The sequence below is a fragment of the Thermoascus crustaceus genome (genome assembly GCF_041956765.1).
Source record: "Thermoascus crustaceus strain CBS 181.67 unplaced genomic scaffold VTN00scaffold_3, whole genome shotgun sequence".
Lineage (NCBI taxonomy): Eukaryota > Fungi > Ascomycota > Eurotiomycetes > Eurotiales > Thermoascaceae > Thermoascus > Thermoascus crustaceus.
In genome coordinates this window covers 777,592-798,289 of record NW_027192529.1, presented here as the reverse complement: position 1 = coordinate 798,289, position 20,698 = coordinate 777,592, and the positions used below count along the sequence as shown (strand labels likewise).

Here is a 20,698-nt window from a genome sequence, read left to right as displayed (position 1 = left end):
ACCCATTTCCTGTTCTTCTAATGCCCCAGGCTCTAGGGTTCAATGGCATTTCTTCAGGCGTTTCATTTTCATCTTCAATAATTCGCGATCCTACGGACATAAAGCTGTTTTGGAAATCGCAGCTCGCAGCAGTGCTTCCGTCGCAGAATCAATGCGACCTTCTCGTGTGCTACTATATGGAAAATGTCAACTGGCTTTATCAGGCGATACATATTCCATCATTCCGTCATCAATACGCCGAGTTCTGGTCAGGTAGTATTCAAGACATCGATCTCATCTGGTTGTCTCTCCTTTATACGATCATCTCTATCAGCGCCCTCCTGATCCCCGTTGAGCTGGTGGAGGCGATGGGGTTTGAGCACTCCACGATTCGGAATCTCTCCCATATCTGGCATTCAGCTTCACGGCAGGCACTTCATGCTGGAGAGTATGAGTCGAAGCCCTCCCTATTGCAGCTCCAGACGTTTCTGGCGACACAGCTGTACTGGCTGTCGACGAAGAATATTGAGGCGATGAATTCTGCTCTAGGCCAGGCCGTCCGAAACGCCCAAGCTCTTGGACTTGACAAGAACATCCCCGGTGCAAACTGCCTGGACACCGAACTGCGGCGACGCGCTTGGTGGGATTTGTGGTGCTGTGATACATTCCAGTCACTATGTCTCGACAGGGCCCCTCTCATCCATACAGCAGCCTCAAAGGTCCCGATGCCGCTCAACTGCAACGATCTCGACATCACCGAGACGAGTGTGAGTCCCAGGTCGATGCACGAACCAACAGACATGAGCGCAAATATCTGCCGCGCGCAAGCTTTCACGATATTCCGAAAGATCTACGTGGACGACGGGGCATATCTCTCATCGTACGACTACATCCAATCCATCGACACCGAAGTCCAGCAGCTCATCGACAACTTCCCATGGTACTTCCGATCAAGCAACAACAACAGCCCCGAAACTGAAAGCTCACAACATCAGCACCTGTCTAGTAGTAGTAATAGTCCAGACCACATAATATCTTGGCAACACTGCGTCCTGCACATCTCCATCTGCATGCAACGCATCCGGATGAACCGCCCCTTCCTCCACGCCCGGATCGGCGAATCGTGGAGCGTCTGCGCCAAAGCCGCGCAGGGCCTGCTGTCCGTGTACCACGGCATGCGCTCCCCGGACGTCGAGCGGTTCCGGCGGTCGCAGAAGTTCGTGACCCAGGGCTACCAGATCTACACGGCGGCCGTGACGCTGGCGGCGTTCCTGCTCGTCGAGAGGTCGTTCCCGGATTTCTCGTCGGACCTCATGAGGAGGGATGTCGAGATGGTCATCTCGGATCTGGAGCTCAGGGATATCGGGTCCATGGTGGCGGATGGGACGAAGGTCCTGCGGAAGATGCTGGATATGTTTGATCGGCGCGAGTCGCAGTCGCAGTCGCGGGATCGGGATCGGGATCGGGGAGATCAGCAGGAGCGGGAGTCGCTGATTCATGAGATCGCGTCGGTCTTCGGGGGTGAGCAGCCGACGAGGAAGTATCTGAAACGTTGCGACATTGGATATGTTCTCAACGCGGCGAAGAAGTTAGAGAAGCAGGAGCAGACTCCACCAGCCGTTATTCTCCGCTCGCAGGATGAGCTTGATACATCCGTACCTGGCTCCAGTTTCGAGTCAGGCGCTGCAACCGATAGAGATCATAATCGGGAACAGTTGATATCCCAAGATTTTGACCTTGCGATGGATATGCTGAGCAGTGACCAGTGGGATTTCCTGCTCCCTGACATTGCTTTTCCGTCATAGGAGTGTGATCTGATGAACTGCATCAACAATTACTATACTATGAGTTTAGCATTCACATATATACTTTTGGACATGACTGATGTATGTATGTACATAAGAAACAGGAGGGCATTACACATCTATCTGTACAGGAGATGCCCGCTCCACGTTCATATACAAATTGCTGCGAAAAGAATCTTCGCACTTTCACTCAGATTCCATGGCACTCTGCCGGTTGGTTGGAGACTTGGTTCTGAGCGTTTCACGTACGGAATCTAGGGAATAGACAGGTAATCTTCCCCGATATGAGTACGTCACTCAGTACCCTCTCTTGTGGTCTGGTGAGGCTGAGAATAGACTGTAGTGTCTGGGAAATGGCATCTTGACCTGGATGGTTGAAAGAGAGGGTTAGGTGTCTGTATCATGCCGAAACACCGACGTCTCCTTGTCTTCCTCTCCAATAGCCCTCATTGCAAAAACATCGGGACGCTCAGGGCGTCCGGGGAATGAAAGGCGCTAGGAAGCTAACTGTGAATGAATAATCCCACTCATTCACTTCCCCTTTCTGGCCTTCATCTCCTCGATCCATTTGCCAGCCTTTGCCGTCGGTACCACGTTGACCCTCACCAACCCATCGACGACCTCGACCTTCCCACCACTCAGGATCTGCAGCAACGGCAACTTCTTACCCGCCTTGATAAGCCCGCCCGAGACAGTCTCTATGTAGCAGTCGACGCTGCTAAGAGTATACTCCTGCTTCGAGTCCCAAGGCAGAGGGAAGATATACCCGAGGTGGTCCGCGATCGAATCCATCTCCGAAAACGACTTGATGAAGTCCGACTGCGCGTCCATCGGGTAGAGGAACACTGTGGGAAAGACGAGTGTGCTTTCGGGCGACAGAGGGTCGGGCGCAAGGTGTACTTCTGCGTCTTCCATGTCCGGAGGTTGGTCCGTCGTCCGGGTCCTGATCTGCCGGGCGCGCAGCGCCGTGCTGAGGATCACCTTTTCCTTGTTTTTCCGTTCTTCTTCGGCCTTCTTCTTGGCCGCGATTCCCTCCAGAACGGTCTTGCGCGCGGCGATCTTGGAAGCTACCTGCTCGAGGGACTTGTTCTTCGGGTCGAGTTTCAGGCCGCGCGATGCGGCGTCTTCAGCTTCAGCGACTTTATCGAGGGCCAGCAGGGCCATGGCGGAGCGGTAGTATGCCTTGACGTTCTTGGGGTTCAGCTTGAGGGCGGATGCGCAGTCGAGGGTCGTGGAGCGGTAGTTCTCTGTATGCCACATTAGTTCACTACACCCTCCAACACATATATCAGCACGGAAAGACCACATACTCAGTTCCAAATTACACAGCGCGCGATTGATATAGCACGCCTCCTCCACCTCGCGAAGCAGTTTCTGCTCCTTTGCGACGTCCTCCGGCTTCTCCCACTGATCCTCCTTGGCTGTCAAGACAGCAATGCCCTTGTTGTAGAACTCCTTGGCGTCCTTCCAGTTCTTCGCTTTGGCAGACTCGTTTCCTTGCTCCCGGAAATTCTGGGCGACTTCGCCGCGTGTTCCTTCGTTCTGCATCGCGCGGATGGCGTCGAGCATGAGGTTTTCACCCTCTACATGGAACAGTAGATCAGTAAATCATCCTTTTTCCCCATCCCATACGGTACGATGCGTAAGTATAAAGTACATACTCTCATCTCCCGCATTCTCCAAATCCGTCATGAACAGCGGCGTCTTCTTCATCATGTCGATGATCTCGTCCGCGGTGTGGGACTTGACGGACGCCATGGCCGGCGGCATCTTGGGCGCGGAAGGGTCATTCTCCATGTCCTTCAGCTTCTCCTCGTTGATCGGGAAGGGGGCCTCGTTCGAGGGCTCGACATTCTCGATGCCGCTGTGCGGGAGGGAGGGGGCGATGGGTTGTTCATTTGGAGGTTGTTTGTTCAGGTCGAGCGACTCGTCGAAGTCGTCGGGGAGTTCTTCTATTCGGCCCATGGTGAAGATATCTTGGAAAAAATGAGGAAAGGTGAAGATAAACAGTGGGACTAGGAGTTGATGACGATGGCTGTCGACTGTCCCGCTGAGAAATCTTGCCCGTGGGGGAGAGGCAAACAGAACAAACAGGAGGGGGGTGCAGAACGGAGGTCTTAGCCCTAACTTAGTTAACTAATCAGGAGGGGTTTAGTTATGTAGTTAAGGTCGTCCATTCTAGGTACGGAGTACAGTATGGACATACATACTAAGAACAGCCCTTAAGGGATAAGAATTAATAATTTTTTGTTTTCTTTCCGCGATTATAGATACCTTTTTGTCATTTTTTGTGGAGAATTTCGATTTGCATACTCGTACAGTACTACCTAGGTATACTATATAATCGCACCCAGAACCTTAGGTACCTTCTCGACCTTCACCCGCGCAGAAGATGGTTCATCGGGTTGCTGTTTTGCACCACTCATCTTACACGAGGGAAACTAGAAGTATGGGAATTGCTTATACTTTATGCTAAAGTTACCTTACATGCCAAAATAGCTGGTATTAGTTCCATGATTGCAACACACACTTCCATCCGTTTTCGAAATGGAACAAAGCAGCACATTGTCTTCCAGGATAGGAATAAACCTTCTACAGATCCCCATCAGTTTTCTTGAATATAGCTTATCATGGCCTACCAAATATTTGAGAGGGGATGACCTGGAGGGACTATGAAATTCGCAGCTTGGAGAAATATGCTGTGCGAAGCGATCATGCTCGTCGGAAAGCCATATAGATGTCTGGAGTTTTCCATTTATCATCCCAGTAAAGGGAAAAACGAAGCTAGCTCTCAGTTAGACTATACAGCTTGATGCCTACCAGCACATGATAAATGTGGACTGAACCCTAGTTTTGGGGTAAAGCGTTTTGATTTCCTGTTAAGACACCCTAGAAAATGTGTAAATCCTGACTGGAAATCCAAGGAAAGCTATTATCATAGATCAGTCACATATGCATCCGGAAAGTGTATAAACTTAGTTCGAAACCAGTCGTCCATGTTCGAAAAATAGTGCACGCAAGCATCGTCCGCTCCTGGAACCAAAGTGCGGCAACTGAAAGCTCCACAGCCCCCGAATGGCTTCAAAAGCTTTTTTGCAACCAGCCCTATGGAGGGAATATCGTAATTTCCTTCTTCAAAATCTTGGAGAAGACCGGAAAGACTAAAATTCGCCGATATCCAAGGATCGCCCTCACGCAGTCGTCTGTAGGTCAAAAATTCCGCCTGCACCGCTGCATAAAGGACACCTATTACTGGCCGTTTTTCGAACAGGGCATCACGTCCATATTCCAAAAGAGCCATTATAGCTTCCTCAGTCTCATCTTCATTCCATGTCATGTCTGTATCATGCTGCTCATCGTGAAGCACCGCGAGTGTCTCAACCAAGGCTGTCTCTGCCAGCCGAAGAACAAAACAGAAGACTTTCCAACCTGTCTTGACCTGGGCAGGCCAGGCCTCAATATACACCGAAGGAATGCGATCGGCTAGCTCGGCCGGCGTGAGCTTTTCATGCACGCATCCGACAGCGTGTGGTGATCTCCCATAGAGTATCTCGGTTGATAATTCCGCTTTTCTTATGGGAAGAACATCACAGCTCAATAGACAGAGAAGACATGCAAGCATGCCAAAGAGATCCTCATCAGTAGATCCATGGTTAGCTAGGTGAAAAGCCGTCATAACCAGCGTATGAAGTGGCTGAAGCTGCATCTTCAGCCCACATTCCGAACAATATTTCAGAAATAGACCGCTTGGATTCCACAGTTCACTCTGCCATACTTCTGACCCGTAAAGTAGATCTATGCAATGGCAGATTGCTTGGATTGAGGTGTGACAGAACTTATGCTTCCAGGAGGCAGGCAGGATCGGGGTTTCTGTATGGCCAAATAATCCTCGAACGTATTTGGAGTCAGCATCCCATCTTCCGCATATGTCAATTTCCTCTCCGTCGAAGCGCGCCCGGTTCTTCATTCTTTCATCTACGTCACCTGGAACAGTCGATGAATGGGACCTCAGAATTGTAATCATGAGATTATCAAGCACCGTGTGATCAAGATCATTCACGTAGAGTTTGCGCCTTTCTCGGACAGTATCCAGGCCGAAAGTAGAATGGAGAAGCGAAGCCAGGATATTACAGCAAGTCGTCGCACCATCGAGAAAGCTGGTGGCGAGGTGAAGAGGACGAAGTCCGTTTATGGTTGCCTTTCCTTCATCGAACTTTTCAACCAGTTCGGCTGTCAGGTCAGCATTACGCCCCATGATGCTAAACCCCAAGGCTTCTGTGAGGAGGACGTCAGGAGATCTCTCAGTAGCCTTCACAATCTGTGGAACTGCCACCGGTAGTTCGGTTTTCTTTATGGTGCTAAAGTTGTTACTTTCAAGTCCTCTGACTAGCCTCTCATGGAATGGGGGGTTTCGCAGACTTTCTGGCCAGACAGGCCAACTCCGTTCATCATGAGGATCTGGCTCGGATGCTCTCTCCGGTTCCGGAATTGGTTCGTAAGTTAGGCCGCATTTGTAATGGATACTCCAACGACAGAGGGATGGCGGTTGAGAATGTGAACTTTCCGACTCGGTGTTTCTAAGCTCGGACTCAAGAAATATCGGGTTCCTTAACGAACCCAGAATCTGAGAGTCGTCTAAGAAAAGATTCTCGGCATTCCAGGAAGGGGGTCCGCGGCCCCAATGTTTTGCGGTCTTGAAAGAAAAGAACCAGAATTGGTATAACCAGGAAGACATTGTACTTGAGACCGTTTTAGTTATAGATACTATTCAACTGCGGAAAGAACAAAACTTACATCGCTTCCTCCTTATTCATGTGTTTGATGAGGTCGTCAAATCTACCCTCCGCAAACATTCGAGCTCTATCGACGGAGTTTTTAATTACGAGCGCCTTCGACAGTGGTGAGGGTGCATCATTTGGAGAGCCTGCGTTATTTGAACGTGGTGTGGTGACAATGATGTCGCTTGGGGTTGAGACGGCGTGCCCGAAGGGCGAGCTATGGTCTCTTTCCGACGTTCGCTGGAAATTCATAGCCCCATACGGTTTATTCCAGCTCATGAATCTGAACTTGGTCAGATATACCTGATACTCGTTAGAAGAGCCAACTGGACTTACATGCTAGAGCCCCATTGGAGATTAAGCCACGGAAAACATTGTAGGCTGTCCGCTTTCCCAGCGTTTGCTGGTTTCAAGAATATTTCGCGTCTGCTTTCGGTTTTCACCGCTCGCAAGATCCTTCTTGGATCCACCGGCTTGTTCTGGACGCTAAATGCGGTTCTCTTGCCTGCCTTGGCTCGGTCCTGGGCCTTATCCATGAGTTTTCGCTTCTTGAAGGAATTTATGTTTTTGCTTATTCCCCATTTCCTGAAGTGATATTTGTATTGATTTTCCCTGGAAGAAGTAGATTCGAAGCGTCAGTGAGAGCAGACTACCTTTACATGGTGACTTGACGTGTCCAATTGTCGCTTACACTGCGTCGAACCCATGTTCAGCTTTCATAGTCGCGATCACTTCTGAAAGGCTCTTGTCCTCTTTCACATAGAGATCGATGATAACAGGCTTCAGGCGTTCCCATCTCTGCTGGAAGGGAACGTCACGGTGGGAAACATGTTGAGCTGGAACAGCATCCATTGCGGAAAAAAGATGGGCAATAGGCGGTTGAGGGGACTAGCGAAGGTCTGCTGATCTGAAAGGTGGCGGAAAGCAACGTCTCTAGAGATGAATATGAAGGTAATCAAAAAGAACCTCGGAGGCATGGGAGACTTAGAACCAGAAGTTATGGGCATCTTAAGTGTCTTCTCCTGATGGTCAGCCTCGTTCAGCCTCGTGGCTGCCTTCTACATTGCCAAGGCTAACAAGAGTTGACGTCCCAATCAGACACAGTTGGCCAACGCAGCTTTGCCACCCAAGTACTTCGCAAGGCGCCCCTAACCGTTGTTGTTGCCGCTCCACTGGTCCGGGAGATTACATTCAGCTCCTGTTGTGCAGGAATAACGCGGCTCAAAACACGAGTCGCAAGGCTGGCACACGACCCATCCGATTCACATACAGGCGCCCCTCAATCCCGACATGCAGCTAGATTAGGAAAGTATATTCTGAAGGACTGGCAGGAGACTTTATGTTTATAGACATCGTTCTCTTATTCCAGAATAAAACGTGCAGAGAGAGTTTGGTGGACGGACTATGTATACGTACCATTCGGCACCTAGGTACCTAGTATGTGTAATGTTGCCACGGGATCATATTCACACTCCTGATACAATATCAGCACTTACATGGATTTCTGAAGAAGGAATTAACATACTTGGGCAAGGATGCAGAAGAGTCCCGGCGAGGTGATCTTGTTCCACCGGAGAAACCATATTACCATACTACCACGCATGCCATCCGAAAACTAAACGCACAAATCATATCCATCACCTCCCATGGCGGTTGCTCCAAGTTCAAACTACTTGGGAACTACACCGGCCGAGCGGGATGCCCCACCCAGAAAAGTGAATCCCCACCCATGGCAACCAAAATTTCCAGCGTGGACTTCTGCTTCCCAGGCGGCAGTCGTGTCAAAGACGGCGGCAGCATCATTGTTAACAGGCTGTCGAGCCCGCTCGAGAGCATTAGCATGCTGGTCAAGGTCCTGGCAGCATTCCAGCGAGAAAAAAAGGCGGGCCTGGAGAAGGTCAATGTGCTATATGGTAGCCAGGAGGGGCTCAGGTAATGACATTACCGCCTGTCCCTTCTGGAACGTAGTCTGTGGAGCAATAGCAGAGCTCTCCGTCCATGAGTGGGCGTGGTGGACTGGGATATCGCTAGTAGAGCTCTCTTAGTGCGTCCGTCCGCGGATGTGCATTGGAGAGCTTGCATTGCAGAGTGCCCTAGCCGATCCATCATCCTTAGATGCACAAACCTTAAACCTCCGGAACCCTGATTGGCCGGCAGAAGTCGTACAAAAGTTGACTGTCAAATGGCAGAGATTTCCTAAAATGGTAAAACACATTTTCCCCCTTATCACTCAACAGCAAACGCTGGATTCGCGGTGACAAGCTGCAGATTACGTAGCTGTTGTTCATTCCGCGAGGGCGTACCCAGCTTTCGGTCTACCGCAATGATGGAATTCTGCCCTGATAGGTAGGAAAGGGACAGCAGGCAATCCGTCATTCCCTTCATGGTCTCAGGCAGAGAAGGCGCCTGGAGAATTGCTCATATTGCCACTGTTTCTTGCGGCCCCAAACACTCCTCTTCTGAAGATAAATAGGGTCTCTCCCCGTCGAGATATATGTAGCTGAGCATGTCCTCCAGTTCATCCAGAGTCCCTTGAAGATACAAAATACCGACGTGACTTTACATTACTATCCCTTCCATCATCACTTTGTTCTATCCATTGTTGCTTCACGTTTGCTCAAGGAGTGTGGACTTCGATCGTCGTAACCGCATACAAAGCAGTCAATATACCCAGGTTCAGAGCTTTTTCATTCAACAATGCCTTCCTCTAAGAGTCAGGCCAGGCCACAAGGGTCCGTCTTTATCTCCGAACTATTTTTCATCTGACTCTCCCTGTCAATGATAAACAGACTAAGAGACAAGCACTCTAGGAGCCGATCCGTTACCGACAAGGCTGATTGCCAGTCACCCACTTCCAGCCCCAAATTGCTCTCCCACTCGAAGGGACGCGGCAATATAGTCGTAGGCTCGAATGGCAATAATAACATAAACGTCTCATCTCCAAAGAAAGATGCAAATGGTCCTCAAGAACTTGCCGTCCCTCAAGCTGTCACCTGCCCGTATCACGGCCCGATACTGCAGATGGACGCCACGCCCGGGATCCAGGGGTATGGAATGAACCCAATGCAGCGGTTCATGGTTCACCGCCCCGGGGAGCAGTATGCGCTCTTCAACCGACCTGACAGTGGTGAAATTTCGTCTTCCAGGAACTGTACATGTGCGACTATGATGGGTTTCAACTTCGACATGGAACGTGGGGTTCACGTGGAGAATGATGAGCTATGCGGATACCAGGTTGGTCTTTAAGACATTTGATGAGAATCAGGCTCCTGGAAACGACGGGCGTTTATGTTTTGTTAGCAAAAAGTCTAGTTATACATAAAGATCAAAAACAATGGAGATCCGTCCCAGGTGGACCTTCACCATCAAACCCTACCACATCCACAACCAAGTACTCTCCACAACCTAATCCGGGGCGTATATCCTCTCTAAATTCTCACCCTCAATCGCATCATCATGAAACTCACTCCTCCCCATCCTCTCAACCGCCAGACCTATCTCCTCCTCTCCCCCCGCAACATCAACCCACCCCCACGTATCCGACCTCGCCAACAACCCATCAGCCACAGCTGCCACATCAGCCCTAGTAACCGGCAAACCAGGCCTACACCGACCCAGATCCACCTTCCCTTTACCACCGACAGGCTCATCAGACAGTCTCCCGGGACGAAGCACAATCCCTTGGAACTTCGCATCACCCTCCTCAACCACCCGTCTCCTTGCCAAGGAGGTAAAGAGCTCATCGGCCTCGCGCTTCGCGACGTAGGTATCGTGGTGCAGGCTGTTCGCGTACTGGATGTACTTCCATTCGGCCTCGCTCCACCAGGGGGCCCGAACTTCGCGGCTGCCGAGGTGCGAGATGATCAGGACCTTGGTGATGGTGGGTGTTGAGACGGCTGCGCGGAAGAGGTGCTTTGCGGCGGTACGGTCGACGGCGTAGATGGTGGAGGGGGCGTTTTTGGCGCTGGCGCCTTTGTGGGCATGAGTTAGTAGGTAAGGGTGGAGGATGATTCAGTGGGAAAGAGCAAGATGTAATAAAGAAAAGGAGACGACGATAAGACATGGGAATCCAAAGAGCCACCAAAGATGAACATTCCGTAAGTATACATACCAGCAGCCCAAACAACATAATCCGGCCGGACCTGCTCAAAGATCCCTCTCGCATCTCCCTCACTCTTCACATCTTCAAGATCCTTCACCAGAACACTGATCTGCCCCGGCTGATCCTTGCCCAGAGCCAGTATCTCGGGACGCTGTTCCTCCCTGCGGATGAGACTCGTGATGTTCCATGAGCGCGCAAGGAGGAGAGGCGTCAGGAGTCGAGCGGTGCGGCCGTGGCCGCCTATGAGGAGGACGTGAGGGGTGGTAGACATTTTCTGTCCTTCTGTGGTGTGAATATAAATTGTATTGGAACGAGGTATATCTTGCTGGATTACGTAGGAATCCGTTGAGCTAGGTACTAACAAGCCAGAAGCTGTGTAAGGCGGACAAATCCATGGATATAAGTACCTACCTAACGTAAATCTAGTCCTAGGATCTGAGATCAGTTTAATATGTTAGAAACCGTTGGCATAAAAGTTAGATCGGACTTGGCATTTTTCAATAGACTCGACCTTTCAAGGCTCTAAACCTTGAGGTCTGTGCTGTACTGTGTGGTAGGGGCCGGAAAGATTCCCTGGTGCGCCCCACAAAGAGGGATGTCTGGTGTTTTGATGCTGCTTTTGCATTTCACTGCCAGGATTCTTACCACCTGATCAGTCAGCCATATTAATGACCTTAGAGATGGAAGGCGGTAAGGATGGCCAGCAGCTGTTCTCAAAGGCAGCATCTAAACACCAGCGTCGACCAAATTCCTACATCCCTCCATGGGCCACACCAGGGAATCCCACCGACCCCTACTATGTAGGAAGGCACTTAGGTACCTATTCTGAAGAGAACGAGTACTGAAGACACAAATAGGGTAGGGGTTGATATTAGAGAGTGCAAAAAAGGATATAGAATCAAGAACAGAAAGGGTGGGAATCTTTTGGTCAGCTGTGGTTGTCTCCTTGGATGCGGGGCAAAGCATCCATGGGACAAAAAAGCATAGGACCCCGCATCGATCCAATCTACTACTATGGAACAGTGCATCTGCAGGGGCAAGGGAATATCAGCCCTGCTAGGAGTATGCATCCCGGCAAGAAAGCACATCTGGCAGTGCATCACGAGTGTCTCATGCCTCGCTTCGAAGATTGATGCGTTGTTCCTGCCGCTCCATCTGCCCCGCTCCGCCAACACTGCAAACGAGATGGATGCTGCGAGACCGGAGGACATCTCCAGCGACTCGGGACAGGCAGCTCCATGAGCCACCGTCTGATTCGATATCAAAAGCACTAGAGTGCTTTAGAGGCAACGACCGAGTCAGGGGGATGAGCATCGCTCCGCTCGGAATGCATGCTTCGGGACGCAAGCGTCCCACCAGCGCCATCAATTCCGACTGCTTTCAACCCCGCAATGCCGCTGTGCTCGCCGACGTGCAGCCGACATAGCCTGTTTTAAAACGATGACCTGCGACCAAGAGATCTGGGATCTGCAGGATCGCGACAGTTGCTTTTCTGCAGGTATTGGGACGGGGGTAGGCCTTTAAAGCATCAATTCGGACCCAATTCATTCCCCTGTCAGAACATTCTGCCTACACATCTGCCACCATGGCTAAGACATTCAATATCCTGGTCCTGCCCGGCGACGGCATCGGTCCGGAGATCATGGCCGAAGCTGTCAAGGTGCTCAAGGTCTTCAACACGCCCGAACGCCAGTTTAACCTGAGGGAAGAGCTCATCGGGGGCTGCAGCATCGACGTCCACGGCAAGCCTGTGACTGACGCGGTCAAAGAGGCCGCATTGGCTTCTGATGCTGTGCTCTTTGCGGCAGTGGGAGGACCCAAGTGGGATAATGCCCGTCGGGGCCTGGATGGGCCAGAGGGCGGCCTTTTGCAGCTGCGGCGGGCAATGGATATCTACGCGAATCTGCGGCCGTGTTCTGCCAATTTGCCCAGTGAGTCCATCTCGAAGGAGTTCAGTCCGTACCGGCCAAATGTGATCGAGGGAGTGGATTTCCTTGTGCTGCGGGAGAACTGTGGAGGCGCGTACTTTGGGAGGAAGGTGGAAAACGAGGATTACGGTCTGTAGTCGCCCATAACACAGATGGTTTCTTGGTTGTCTTTCCTTACATATACTGATATAGTTTACAGCAATGGATGAATGGGGCTATTCAGAAGCGGAAATTCAACGCATCACTCGCATGGCAGCGCAGCTCGCCCTCCGCCATGACCCTCCATGGCCCGTTATTTCCCTGGACAAAGCCAACGTGCTGGCTTCGTCTCGTCTCTGGAGGAAGGTCGTCGAGAAGACCCTGACGACAGAGTACCCCCAGGTGAAATTCATGCACCAGCTGGCGGACTCTGCATCGCTGCTTATGGCGACCAACCCGCGCTCGCTGAACGGTGTGATCCTCGCCGACAACACCTTTGGTGACATGGTCTCCGACCAGGCGGGCTCGATCGTGGGCAGTCTGGGAGTCTTGCCCAGCGCGAGTCTGAACGGACTCCCGGGCGACACGACGCTGAAGACGCAGCCATATGGGCTGTACGAACCGACTCATGGCTCAGCACCTACGTAAGACGCCTTGCCAGGACTTCAATCTCTAATTCTTGAGATCAATTCTAACATGTCACACACAGCATTGCGGGAAAGAACATTGCTAACCCCACCGCCATGATCCTCTGCGTAGCTATGATGTTCCGGTACTCGTTCAACATGGAGGCGGAGGCGCAGCGCATCGAAGCGGCGGTCAAGGCCGTAATCGACTCCGGGATCCGAACTGGGGATTTGGGCGGCCAGGCAGGTACCAAAGAATTTGGAGACGCTGTCGTCTCGTTCCTGAAGAAGGCATAAAGGAGCTGGCCGGGAAGTTCAATGCATCCAGTTAGGTAGGTAAGCTGGTGGACTCCCCATTATCCCATCCAGGAACATATAGTCATGTTCCCATAAATACATATATATAGATCTAAAACAAAGCAGTGAAAAGATGCACTATTGCTCCGTAGCACTCTGTACTGTGTAAGAGTTTGTGGCTTCGATAGATGCTCGAACTCGACAGGAACCACGCCGGCCACGTGCTTGCCGAGAACGGACTAGCGTGGCGTTTTTGAGTTACCATACCATCCGCCCCTTTGTGCGCGCGCAGAACGCCCGTACGGTCACGGATACCGGCCGCGGTACGACGATGTCTACCTCATCATGTCCGCGGCCCTCGTTCTTTGTGCTTCATCTCCCCTCTTTTCTTTCTTTTCTTTTCTTTTCCTCCTCTTCTTCCTGTCTATCTTCCTCTCCCTCTTCTGAGTCATCCTCTCCCAACGATGCTCCACCGACCGCTCTCCCAATGGCGCTCCACCGCCGCCGTGGAGCTCGATTAACCTGCGTGGCGGCGACGCGGCGCCAGGCTACTCCCCACCGCCCCAGAGCCAGCCTGTCTGCTGCATTAGCCCGCCCAGCCGAGGTTGATCGCACTCGATCCGGCCAACAAATTTCTCTCAGGAAAACCTCATTCTGTCACCCGATCCCGCAAGTCAATCGCTTTCAGATATCTCCTTATATCAACCGTCGCGTCAGAGCCAATCATCGCCCGCTGGCTCCCGGCGCTCTCGTCTCTGGATCTGCTGACGAACGGTTCGCCCGCCGCACGCCCAGGACGTCCCAAGTTCCAACCTAGGGACTTCTTGACCTCGTTCTCGACTGAACAAAGCCACCCGTCAGACCCCGCTTCCGAGTCCCATCCCCTGGATACCCGCCCTCGAGGCCCGGTTCGGTGCACCTTGCCTCGTGTCAGATCGATTAGAAAAAGAGCCGAGTCCTGTGCGGACCGGCATCCCTATCCGCACCGCCAGAAGTACAGACGGAACAGTAGGAAGAAGCACGGCGTAGCGGTCGAACGCTGGATAGTGACCATGAACCCCAACCCCACCGGTTATCCTGCCTTCCAGCAGCCTGCCAACCCCATATTCTCCTCGCCGGCCGGCTATCCTGCTGTCCCAACCCAGAGTCCACATAATCCGCAGGTACCATTCTATCCGACGGCACCGATCCCTCCTTATGCCCAGGCGAAGACGCCACAGGGCCACCATCCCATGCAGCAGCAGCAGCAGCAACAGCATGCCTTTGGCGCCGTACCACTGCAGGCTGGTGTCCCTGCTGGTGCCATGATGCCGTCCGGCATCCCCCAGCAACCGTCTGGTAAGTCATCTCTCCACATCCAAGACCCAGGGGCAGGACCCCAGCCCTACTGGACCATCACCATCCGGATCTGCCTTGGCCTCCTGACCACTGCTTCCCCCCGTGGGAAACGCAGACGGGCCTCTTGTGGCACCAGCCCGGGCCGGACCGTGCAGTGGTGGCAGATCTGTATCACCTGAGGGGGTTGGTGTGCGCTTGTCCAGGTTCTGGCGTCCTGTCCCTCTTCATATCTGCAGTTCGTACCTCGTGCTTTCTTGGGCCCGTGGGCTAACTATAAGCGCGTTGCGATTCTCCGCTGCAGGACCCCACCCCAATTTCTCTGCACCTTCGCCGTATCCCCAGACGACTGTAGCAACGACCCTGGCCCCGTCGTCGCAGGCTCAAGTTCCTTCTACCTTGCCTGTAACCACCGCTCAAGTTCCTGCTCAGAGCATGACCTCCGTCTCTCCTGCAAACAACATGTTCCCCAATCAGCAACAGCGTCCTCAGCAGCCGCCGAATCAAGCTCAGGCTCCAGCGCAGCCGTCGGCGGCTCAAGCGCAGGCGACTGCCCGTGACAAGGCTCGGGTCGCAACCCTCCTCGATATCAATTCCGCGCTGTTGCAGGAGGTCGTCAACTTGCAAGCCGCAGGCAAGGCAGGGATGCCTGCTCAAGCAGCTTCCCAGTCCTCGTCGGCCCAGGACCAGAATGCGTCTCCATCGTCGTCGACGGAGCAGTCGAACAACGCAAATGATACATCCAAGGGACAGCAGAAGCCCAGCCAGGAATACATTGAGTGCATGCGCCGTCTGCAAGCAAACCTGGCATATCTCGCGACCATTGCGGACCGAGCAAAGAAGTCCGGAGGAGTTCCCCCGTCGGCTCCGGCGATTATGACACCACCTCCCAGCCTCCCCAGCGTGAACGAGATGTACGCCAAGCTCAACGAGCTATTCCCAGGAGCTGCAAAGGGTCCAAATTCTCAGCAGCAGCAACAGCAGAAGCCAGGCCAACAGGCTGCTATGCAGGGCAACGGTGGGCCCAGCCCTGCGCCCGCTGGAGACGCCGCTGTGTGAAGCGATAGATTTATTTATATTCGAGGAGCTCTTTGCTCATGGTTATAAGCTTCCCTGCTTCAGATAGATCGGAAGCAAAAAACAAGTCGGCCGACGGTGCGTATGAACTCGGTCTTGGAGGGAATTTTTCCGTCGCGCACCACCGTCAGCGGCCACAGAACTGCGATTCAGGGAAATGAAGTGCAAACAAGGGAAGCAGAGTCTGCAGAGAGGATCTGCTGCGTCTGGCGATCCCTGCGCGGGATTTCGCGGGCCATAAAACCTCAACGAGTCGACAGCAGCGTTTGTTGGACAATGATAATGACCATGAATGATCGCGTGGTTCTGGGTTTCGGAAAGAAGGGATAAATTCTCCAAGGAGATATGTAGGAGACGAAGAGAAGGGTTGTTAGGTGTGCATCGTCGGAGTGTGTCTTGAAAGGAATAATAGCTGAAGGCGGACTACGGTGCGAACGTGTAGATTGGCGTTGCGCGGTCAAAGGACGGGAAATGCCATACTGTGTGTCTACTACGGTATCTTCTTCTGATCTGTCTGATGAAATATCATTTCCGCTTTTATTCCCTTTCGGCTTGGAGTCTAGATACCGACGTCATAAGGGGCACCATATATAGCATAGCAAAGAGCTTTGTACTTGTATGATGGATGGGTAATCACAAAGAATATGCCACCTATACCGGCTACTTATGAACCCGTATTCCCTAATAGAAGCTCACCACCCAGTGCTCTCTCAATGCAGACGAACCAAGCGCGTGGTGCGGTAGGAGGGTCGAGAAGCCGCAGGGTCCCCGCCCAATCAGTGCGAGCAGAGAGAAAGAGAACACCACCTCGAGGATGCACCGGTGACTCTCCCGCCTCATCCACGCGCTCCTCCAGCCTCGCCTCATCCCAGTCCCAGTCCGGCAGTTGTTCTGAAGCCCTTTCAGCACCCACTGCTTCGCCGGCTGGAGGCCTCCCGTGGTCTTGTGGATGTCCCCCGCCCTGCTCCCGGCGTGCAGAAGGGGCTTGTCTGTTGCTGCTACGGCTTCGACTGCTTCTCCGACTTCAGCAAAACCGCCGGCCGCCGCGCCCTACAGCTATCACAAGCAACCTCCTAGTCTGTCGGTGACCAGCTCCTTTATCCCTCCTTTATCCTCGAGCTTCCCTTCTTCTCCCTTTTCTTCTTCTACCACCCGGTGCCCCGTGCTGCCCGGTCCAGACTGCTTCGCATCATCCTCACCAACGTTGCGCCGTCCGCTGAAACATCGTTCTAAGAATCTTCTGCCCTGCTCCGCCTGGGGTCGAGTCGTGCAACTGCCCTCCACCGGCTTCTTCGCGACATCTACCCGGACCCTTTCCTATCTCGCTTCGTCATCGCGTGCAACCGGGACCCGTTTCCGCCTTTCTCGCGCCGCCCGCAGCTTCTCGTCCCCGTCCTCATCCGCCATGGACAGGAACGGCGAGACCCGCGCAAAGCGCAAGCACAGTCCCGTCGCAGACTCTGAGCGTCCCGCGAAGCATCTCAAGCCCGAGGCCTCCCAGCTGACGCCTGGAGATACCACACCCGCCAACGGAACCATCTACGACGTCGAAGATGAGGAGGACGACCCTCCCCTGCTGCCCGTTGGGCCAACTCCGGCCGACTCTCCCGAGTGGCAGGCTACGATTGAGACCGTGGTGAAGAGTGTCGTGTCCATTCACTTTTGCCAGACCTGCTCCTTCGATACGGAGCTGTCCATGTCCAGCCAGGCGACCGGGTTTGTGGTCGATGCGGAGAGGGGATACATCTTGACCAACAGACATGTGGTTTGCGCGGGACCTTTCTGGGGATACTGTATCTTCGACAATCACGAAGAGGTAGGCTTGTCATTTATTACAAGCGGTTTAATCTGTCTGCAATACTGAGTCGAAGCAATTCTAGTGCGACGTCCGTCCTATATACCGAGATCCCGTCCACGACTTTGGTATCCTCAAGTTCGATCCCGCTGCGATCAAATACATGAAGGTCAGGGAGCTGCCGCTGAATCCAAAGGGTGCCCGTGTTGGTGTCGAGATCCGGGTCGTTGGCAACGATGCAGGAGAGAAGCTGAGCATTCTGTCCGGCGTGATCAGCCGTCTGGATCGGAATGCACCGGAATATGGCGATGGATACAGTGATTTCAATACGAACTACATTCAGGCCGCTGCTGCAGCCAGTGGTGGAAGTTCCGGCAGTCCTGTCGTTGATATCGATGGTCACGCCATTGCTCTCCAGGCTGGAGGCCGTGCCGATGGTGCTGCTACGGACTACTTTTTGCCTCTAGACCGTCCCCTTCGGGCTTTAGAGTGCATCCGCAAGGGCGAGCCGGTTACTCGAGGCACCATACAGACACAATGGATTCTCAAGCCATTCGACGAATGCCGTCGTCTGGGCTTGACTCCGCAGTGGGAGGCTGCGATTCGTAAGGCGGCTCCAAAGGAAACGGGTATGCTGGTTGCGGAGATCGTCCTTCCCGAGGGACCCGCCGATGGGAAGCTTCAGGAGGGTGATGTGCTCCTAAAGGTCAACGGTGAGCTTCTCACGCAGTTTGTGAGACTGGATGACATTCTGGATTCCAGCGTTGGACAGACCGTCCGGTTACTAGTACAGAGGGGTGGGGAAGATGTTGAGGTTGAGTGCCAAGTTGGCGATCTTCACGCAATCACACCGGACCGCTTCCTGACTGTTGCTGGTGGGACTTTCCACGACCTGTCTTATCAGCAGGCAAGACTATACGCCATCGCCGTTCGAGGTGTGTATGTCTGTGAGGCAGCGGGGTCCTTCAAGCTTGAGAACACGTTGTCTGGGTGGATTATAGACTCTGTCGATAAGCGACCTACTCGTAATCTGGATGAGTTCATAGAGGTCATGAAGACCATACCTGGTAAGTTAAACTGAACATAGAATTCCAAACCCATGATACTGACATGTACAGATCGTTCGAGGGTCGTTATTTCGTACAAGCATATTAGAGATCTCCACGTCAAAGGCACGAGTATCGTGTATATTGATCGTCACTGGCATCCGAAGATGCGTCTCGCCAAGAGAAACGATGAGACCGGATTGTGGGACTTTACCGACATCGCTGATCCTATCCCAGCGGCGCCGCCTGTTCCGAGAAAGGCGGACTTCATCCAGCTAGACGGGGTGAGTCAGCCGGCCGCCGCTGACATTGTACGTAGCTTCGTCCGCGTCTCATGTACGATGCCTCTGAAGCTAGATGGTTTTCCTCAGGCCAAGAAGACAGGGTTCGGGGTGGTGATCGATGCAGAGAAAGGTCTCGTCGTGGTGTCGAGAGCCATTGTTCCCTATGATCTATGTGACATCAATATTACCGTTGCTGATTCCATTATTGTGAGCGGCAAGGTCATCTTCTTGCATCCGCTCCAGAACTACGCCATTGTGCAGTACGATTCTAGTCTGGTACAGGCACCTGTCCAGAGTGCTAAGCTCAGTACAGAGAACATTAAGCAGGGACAAGATACCATCTTTGTTGGATTTAACCAAAACTTTCGTATAGTGGTCGCCAAGACGACTGTCACGGACATTACGACGGTAGCTATTCCAGCAAATGCTTCTGCGCCGAGATATCGCGCAATTAACCTGGACGCCATCACCGTGGACACTGGCCTCAGCGGGCAGTGCACGAACGGCGTCCTGATAGGCGAAGATGGTGTTGTCCAAGCTCTTTGGCTGAATTATCTGGGTGAACGCACTCCCAACAGCCACAAGGATGTCGAGTACCACCTGGGCTTTGCTACACCCTCGCTGCTCCCCATCATCAGCAAGATCCAGCAAGGGATCATCCCGAAACTTCGGATCTTGAACATGGAGAGCTACGTGATCCAGATGAGCCAGGCACGGATAATGGGTGTCTCGGAGGAGTGGATTCAGAAAGTCACGAAGGCAAACCCGTCGCGGCACCAGCTCTTCATGGTGCGGAAGGTGGATTGCCCTCCTCCATCCTTCACGTCGAAGGCGGACGCTCTCCAGGAAGGCGATATCATCTTGACCTTGAACGACAAGCTGATCACTCGCGTCTCGGAGTTCGATATCATGTACGATCAGGAGGTCCTCGACGCGCTTATTGTCCGGAACGGGCAGGAGATGCGCATCAAGGTGCCCACGGTGCCGACGGAGGATCTCGAGACCGATCGGGCTGTGGTCTTCTGCGGTGCGGTGCTGCAGAAGCCGCATCACGCTGTCAGGCAGCAGATCTCGAAGCTGCACAGTGAGGTCTATGTTAGCGCGAGGGTATGTCCGGCTGTAGTGTTTAGTTTCTATTCGGAAGCTGCTGCTGACTGCTCTATAGAGTCGCGGTTCGCCATCCTACCAGTATGGTCTCTCGCCGACCAATTTCATCACGGGTGTCAACGGCGTGCAGACGCCAGATCTCGACAGCTTCGTCAGAGAAGTCAACAAGATCCCTGACAACACGTACTTCCGGCTACGAGCCGTCACGTTCGACAACGTTCCATGGGTTGTCACCATGAAGAAGAACGACCACTACGTAGGTTACCATCCGTAATCGGATTTTACTTTCTAGCCAGCCCAGAGACACCGCTAACATGCTTTATTATTTTTTAGTTCCCCATGTCCGAATACATCAAAGACCCTTCCTCACCAGAAGGCTGGAGGACCATCACCTACGAAAAGGGCAAGGAGAAGCGCGGCTCCCCCGCAGATACGACCAACCTCAACGCGGACGCCATGTCCGAAGGCATGGAGGGCTACAGTGACGCCGAGCCCGATGTCGACGTGGAGTAGACAGGCAGATATCCTATCTTAAGTACCTAATCTATGTATCTGACCAT

General features: G+C 52.8%; 8 protein-coding genes across 8 annotated transcripts; 5 read left to right on the top strand and 3 right to left on the bottom strand.

The window, feature by feature from the left end:
* Positions 1-20: 20 nt before the first annotated feature.
* Positions 21-1,784, top strand: VTN00DRAFT_5467 (uncharacterized protein; the record flags this gene model as incomplete). Its single annotated transcript, XM_069432001.1, has 1 exon — positions 21-1,784. One exon carries the CDS (start codon positions 21-23, stop codon positions 1,782-1,784), a length of 1,764 nt encoding a protein of 587 aa, XP_069287904.1.
* Positions 1,785-2,315: 531 nt separating this feature from the next.
* Positions 2,316-3,749, bottom strand: VTN00DRAFT_5466 (uncharacterized protein; the record flags this gene model as incomplete). The annotated part of the gene is made up of 3 exons (XM_069432000.1): positions 2,316-3,031; positions 3,095-3,367; positions 3,446-3,749. The coding sequence occupies 3 exons, from the start codon at positions 3,747-3,749 to the stop codon at positions 2,316-2,318; spliced, it is 1,293 nt and encodes a 430-aa protein (XP_069287903.1).
* Positions 3,750-4,719: 970 nt separating this feature from the next.
* On the bottom strand, positions 4,720-7,414 carry VTN00DRAFT_5465 (uncharacterized protein; the record flags this gene model as incomplete). The annotated part of the gene is made up of 4 exons (XM_069431999.1): positions 4,720-6,523; positions 6,579-6,845; positions 6,899-7,174; positions 7,254-7,414. 4 exons carry the CDS (start codon positions 7,412-7,414, stop codon positions 4,720-4,722), a joined length of 2,508 nt encoding a protein of 835 aa, XP_069287902.1.
* An 877-nt stretch (positions 7,415-8,291) lies between these two features.
* Positions 8,292-9,808, top strand: VTN00DRAFT_5464 (uncharacterized protein; the record flags this gene model as incomplete). Its single annotated transcript, XM_069431998.1, has 2 exons — positions 8,292-8,494; positions 9,373-9,808. The coding sequence occupies 2 exons, from the start codon at positions 8,292-8,294 to the stop codon at positions 9,806-9,808; spliced, it is 639 nt and encodes a 212-aa protein (XP_069287901.1).
* A 159-nt stretch (positions 9,809-9,967) lies between these two features.
* Positions 9,968-10,935, bottom strand: VTN00DRAFT_5463 (uncharacterized protein; the record flags this gene model as incomplete). The annotated part of the gene is made up of 2 exons (XM_069431997.1): positions 9,968-10,533; positions 10,674-10,935. 2 exons carry the CDS (start codon positions 10,933-10,935, stop codon positions 9,968-9,970), a joined length of 828 nt encoding a protein of 275 aa, XP_069287900.1.
* Positions 10,936-12,249: 1,314 nt separating this feature from the next.
* VTN00DRAFT_5462 (uncharacterized protein) lies at positions 12,250-13,494 on the top strand (the record flags this gene model as incomplete). The annotated part of the gene is made up of 3 exons (XM_069431996.1): positions 12,250-12,721; positions 12,792-13,215; positions 13,281-13,494. The coding sequence occupies 3 exons, from the start codon at positions 12,250-12,252 to the stop codon at positions 13,492-13,494; spliced, it is 1,110 nt and encodes a 369-aa protein (XP_069287899.1).
* A 1,052-nt stretch (positions 13,495-14,546) lies between these two features.
* On the top strand, positions 14,547-15,888 carry VTN00DRAFT_5461 (uncharacterized protein; the record flags this gene model as incomplete). Its single annotated transcript, XM_069431995.1, has 2 exons — positions 14,547-14,832; positions 15,134-15,888. 2 exons carry the CDS (start codon positions 14,547-14,549, stop codon positions 15,886-15,888), a joined length of 1,041 nt encoding a protein of 346 aa, XP_069287898.1.
* Positions 15,889-16,855: 967 nt separating this feature from the next.
* VTN00DRAFT_5460 (uncharacterized protein) lies at positions 16,856-20,651 on the top strand (the record flags this gene model as incomplete). The annotated part of the gene is made up of 5 exons (XM_069431994.1): positions 16,856-17,722; positions 17,787-18,768; positions 18,820-20,138; positions 20,197-20,394; positions 20,472-20,651. The coding sequence occupies 5 exons, from the start codon at positions 16,856-16,858 to the stop codon at positions 20,649-20,651; spliced, it is 3,546 nt and encodes a 1,181-aa protein (XP_069287897.1).
* Positions 20,652-20,698: the final 47 nt, after the last annotated feature.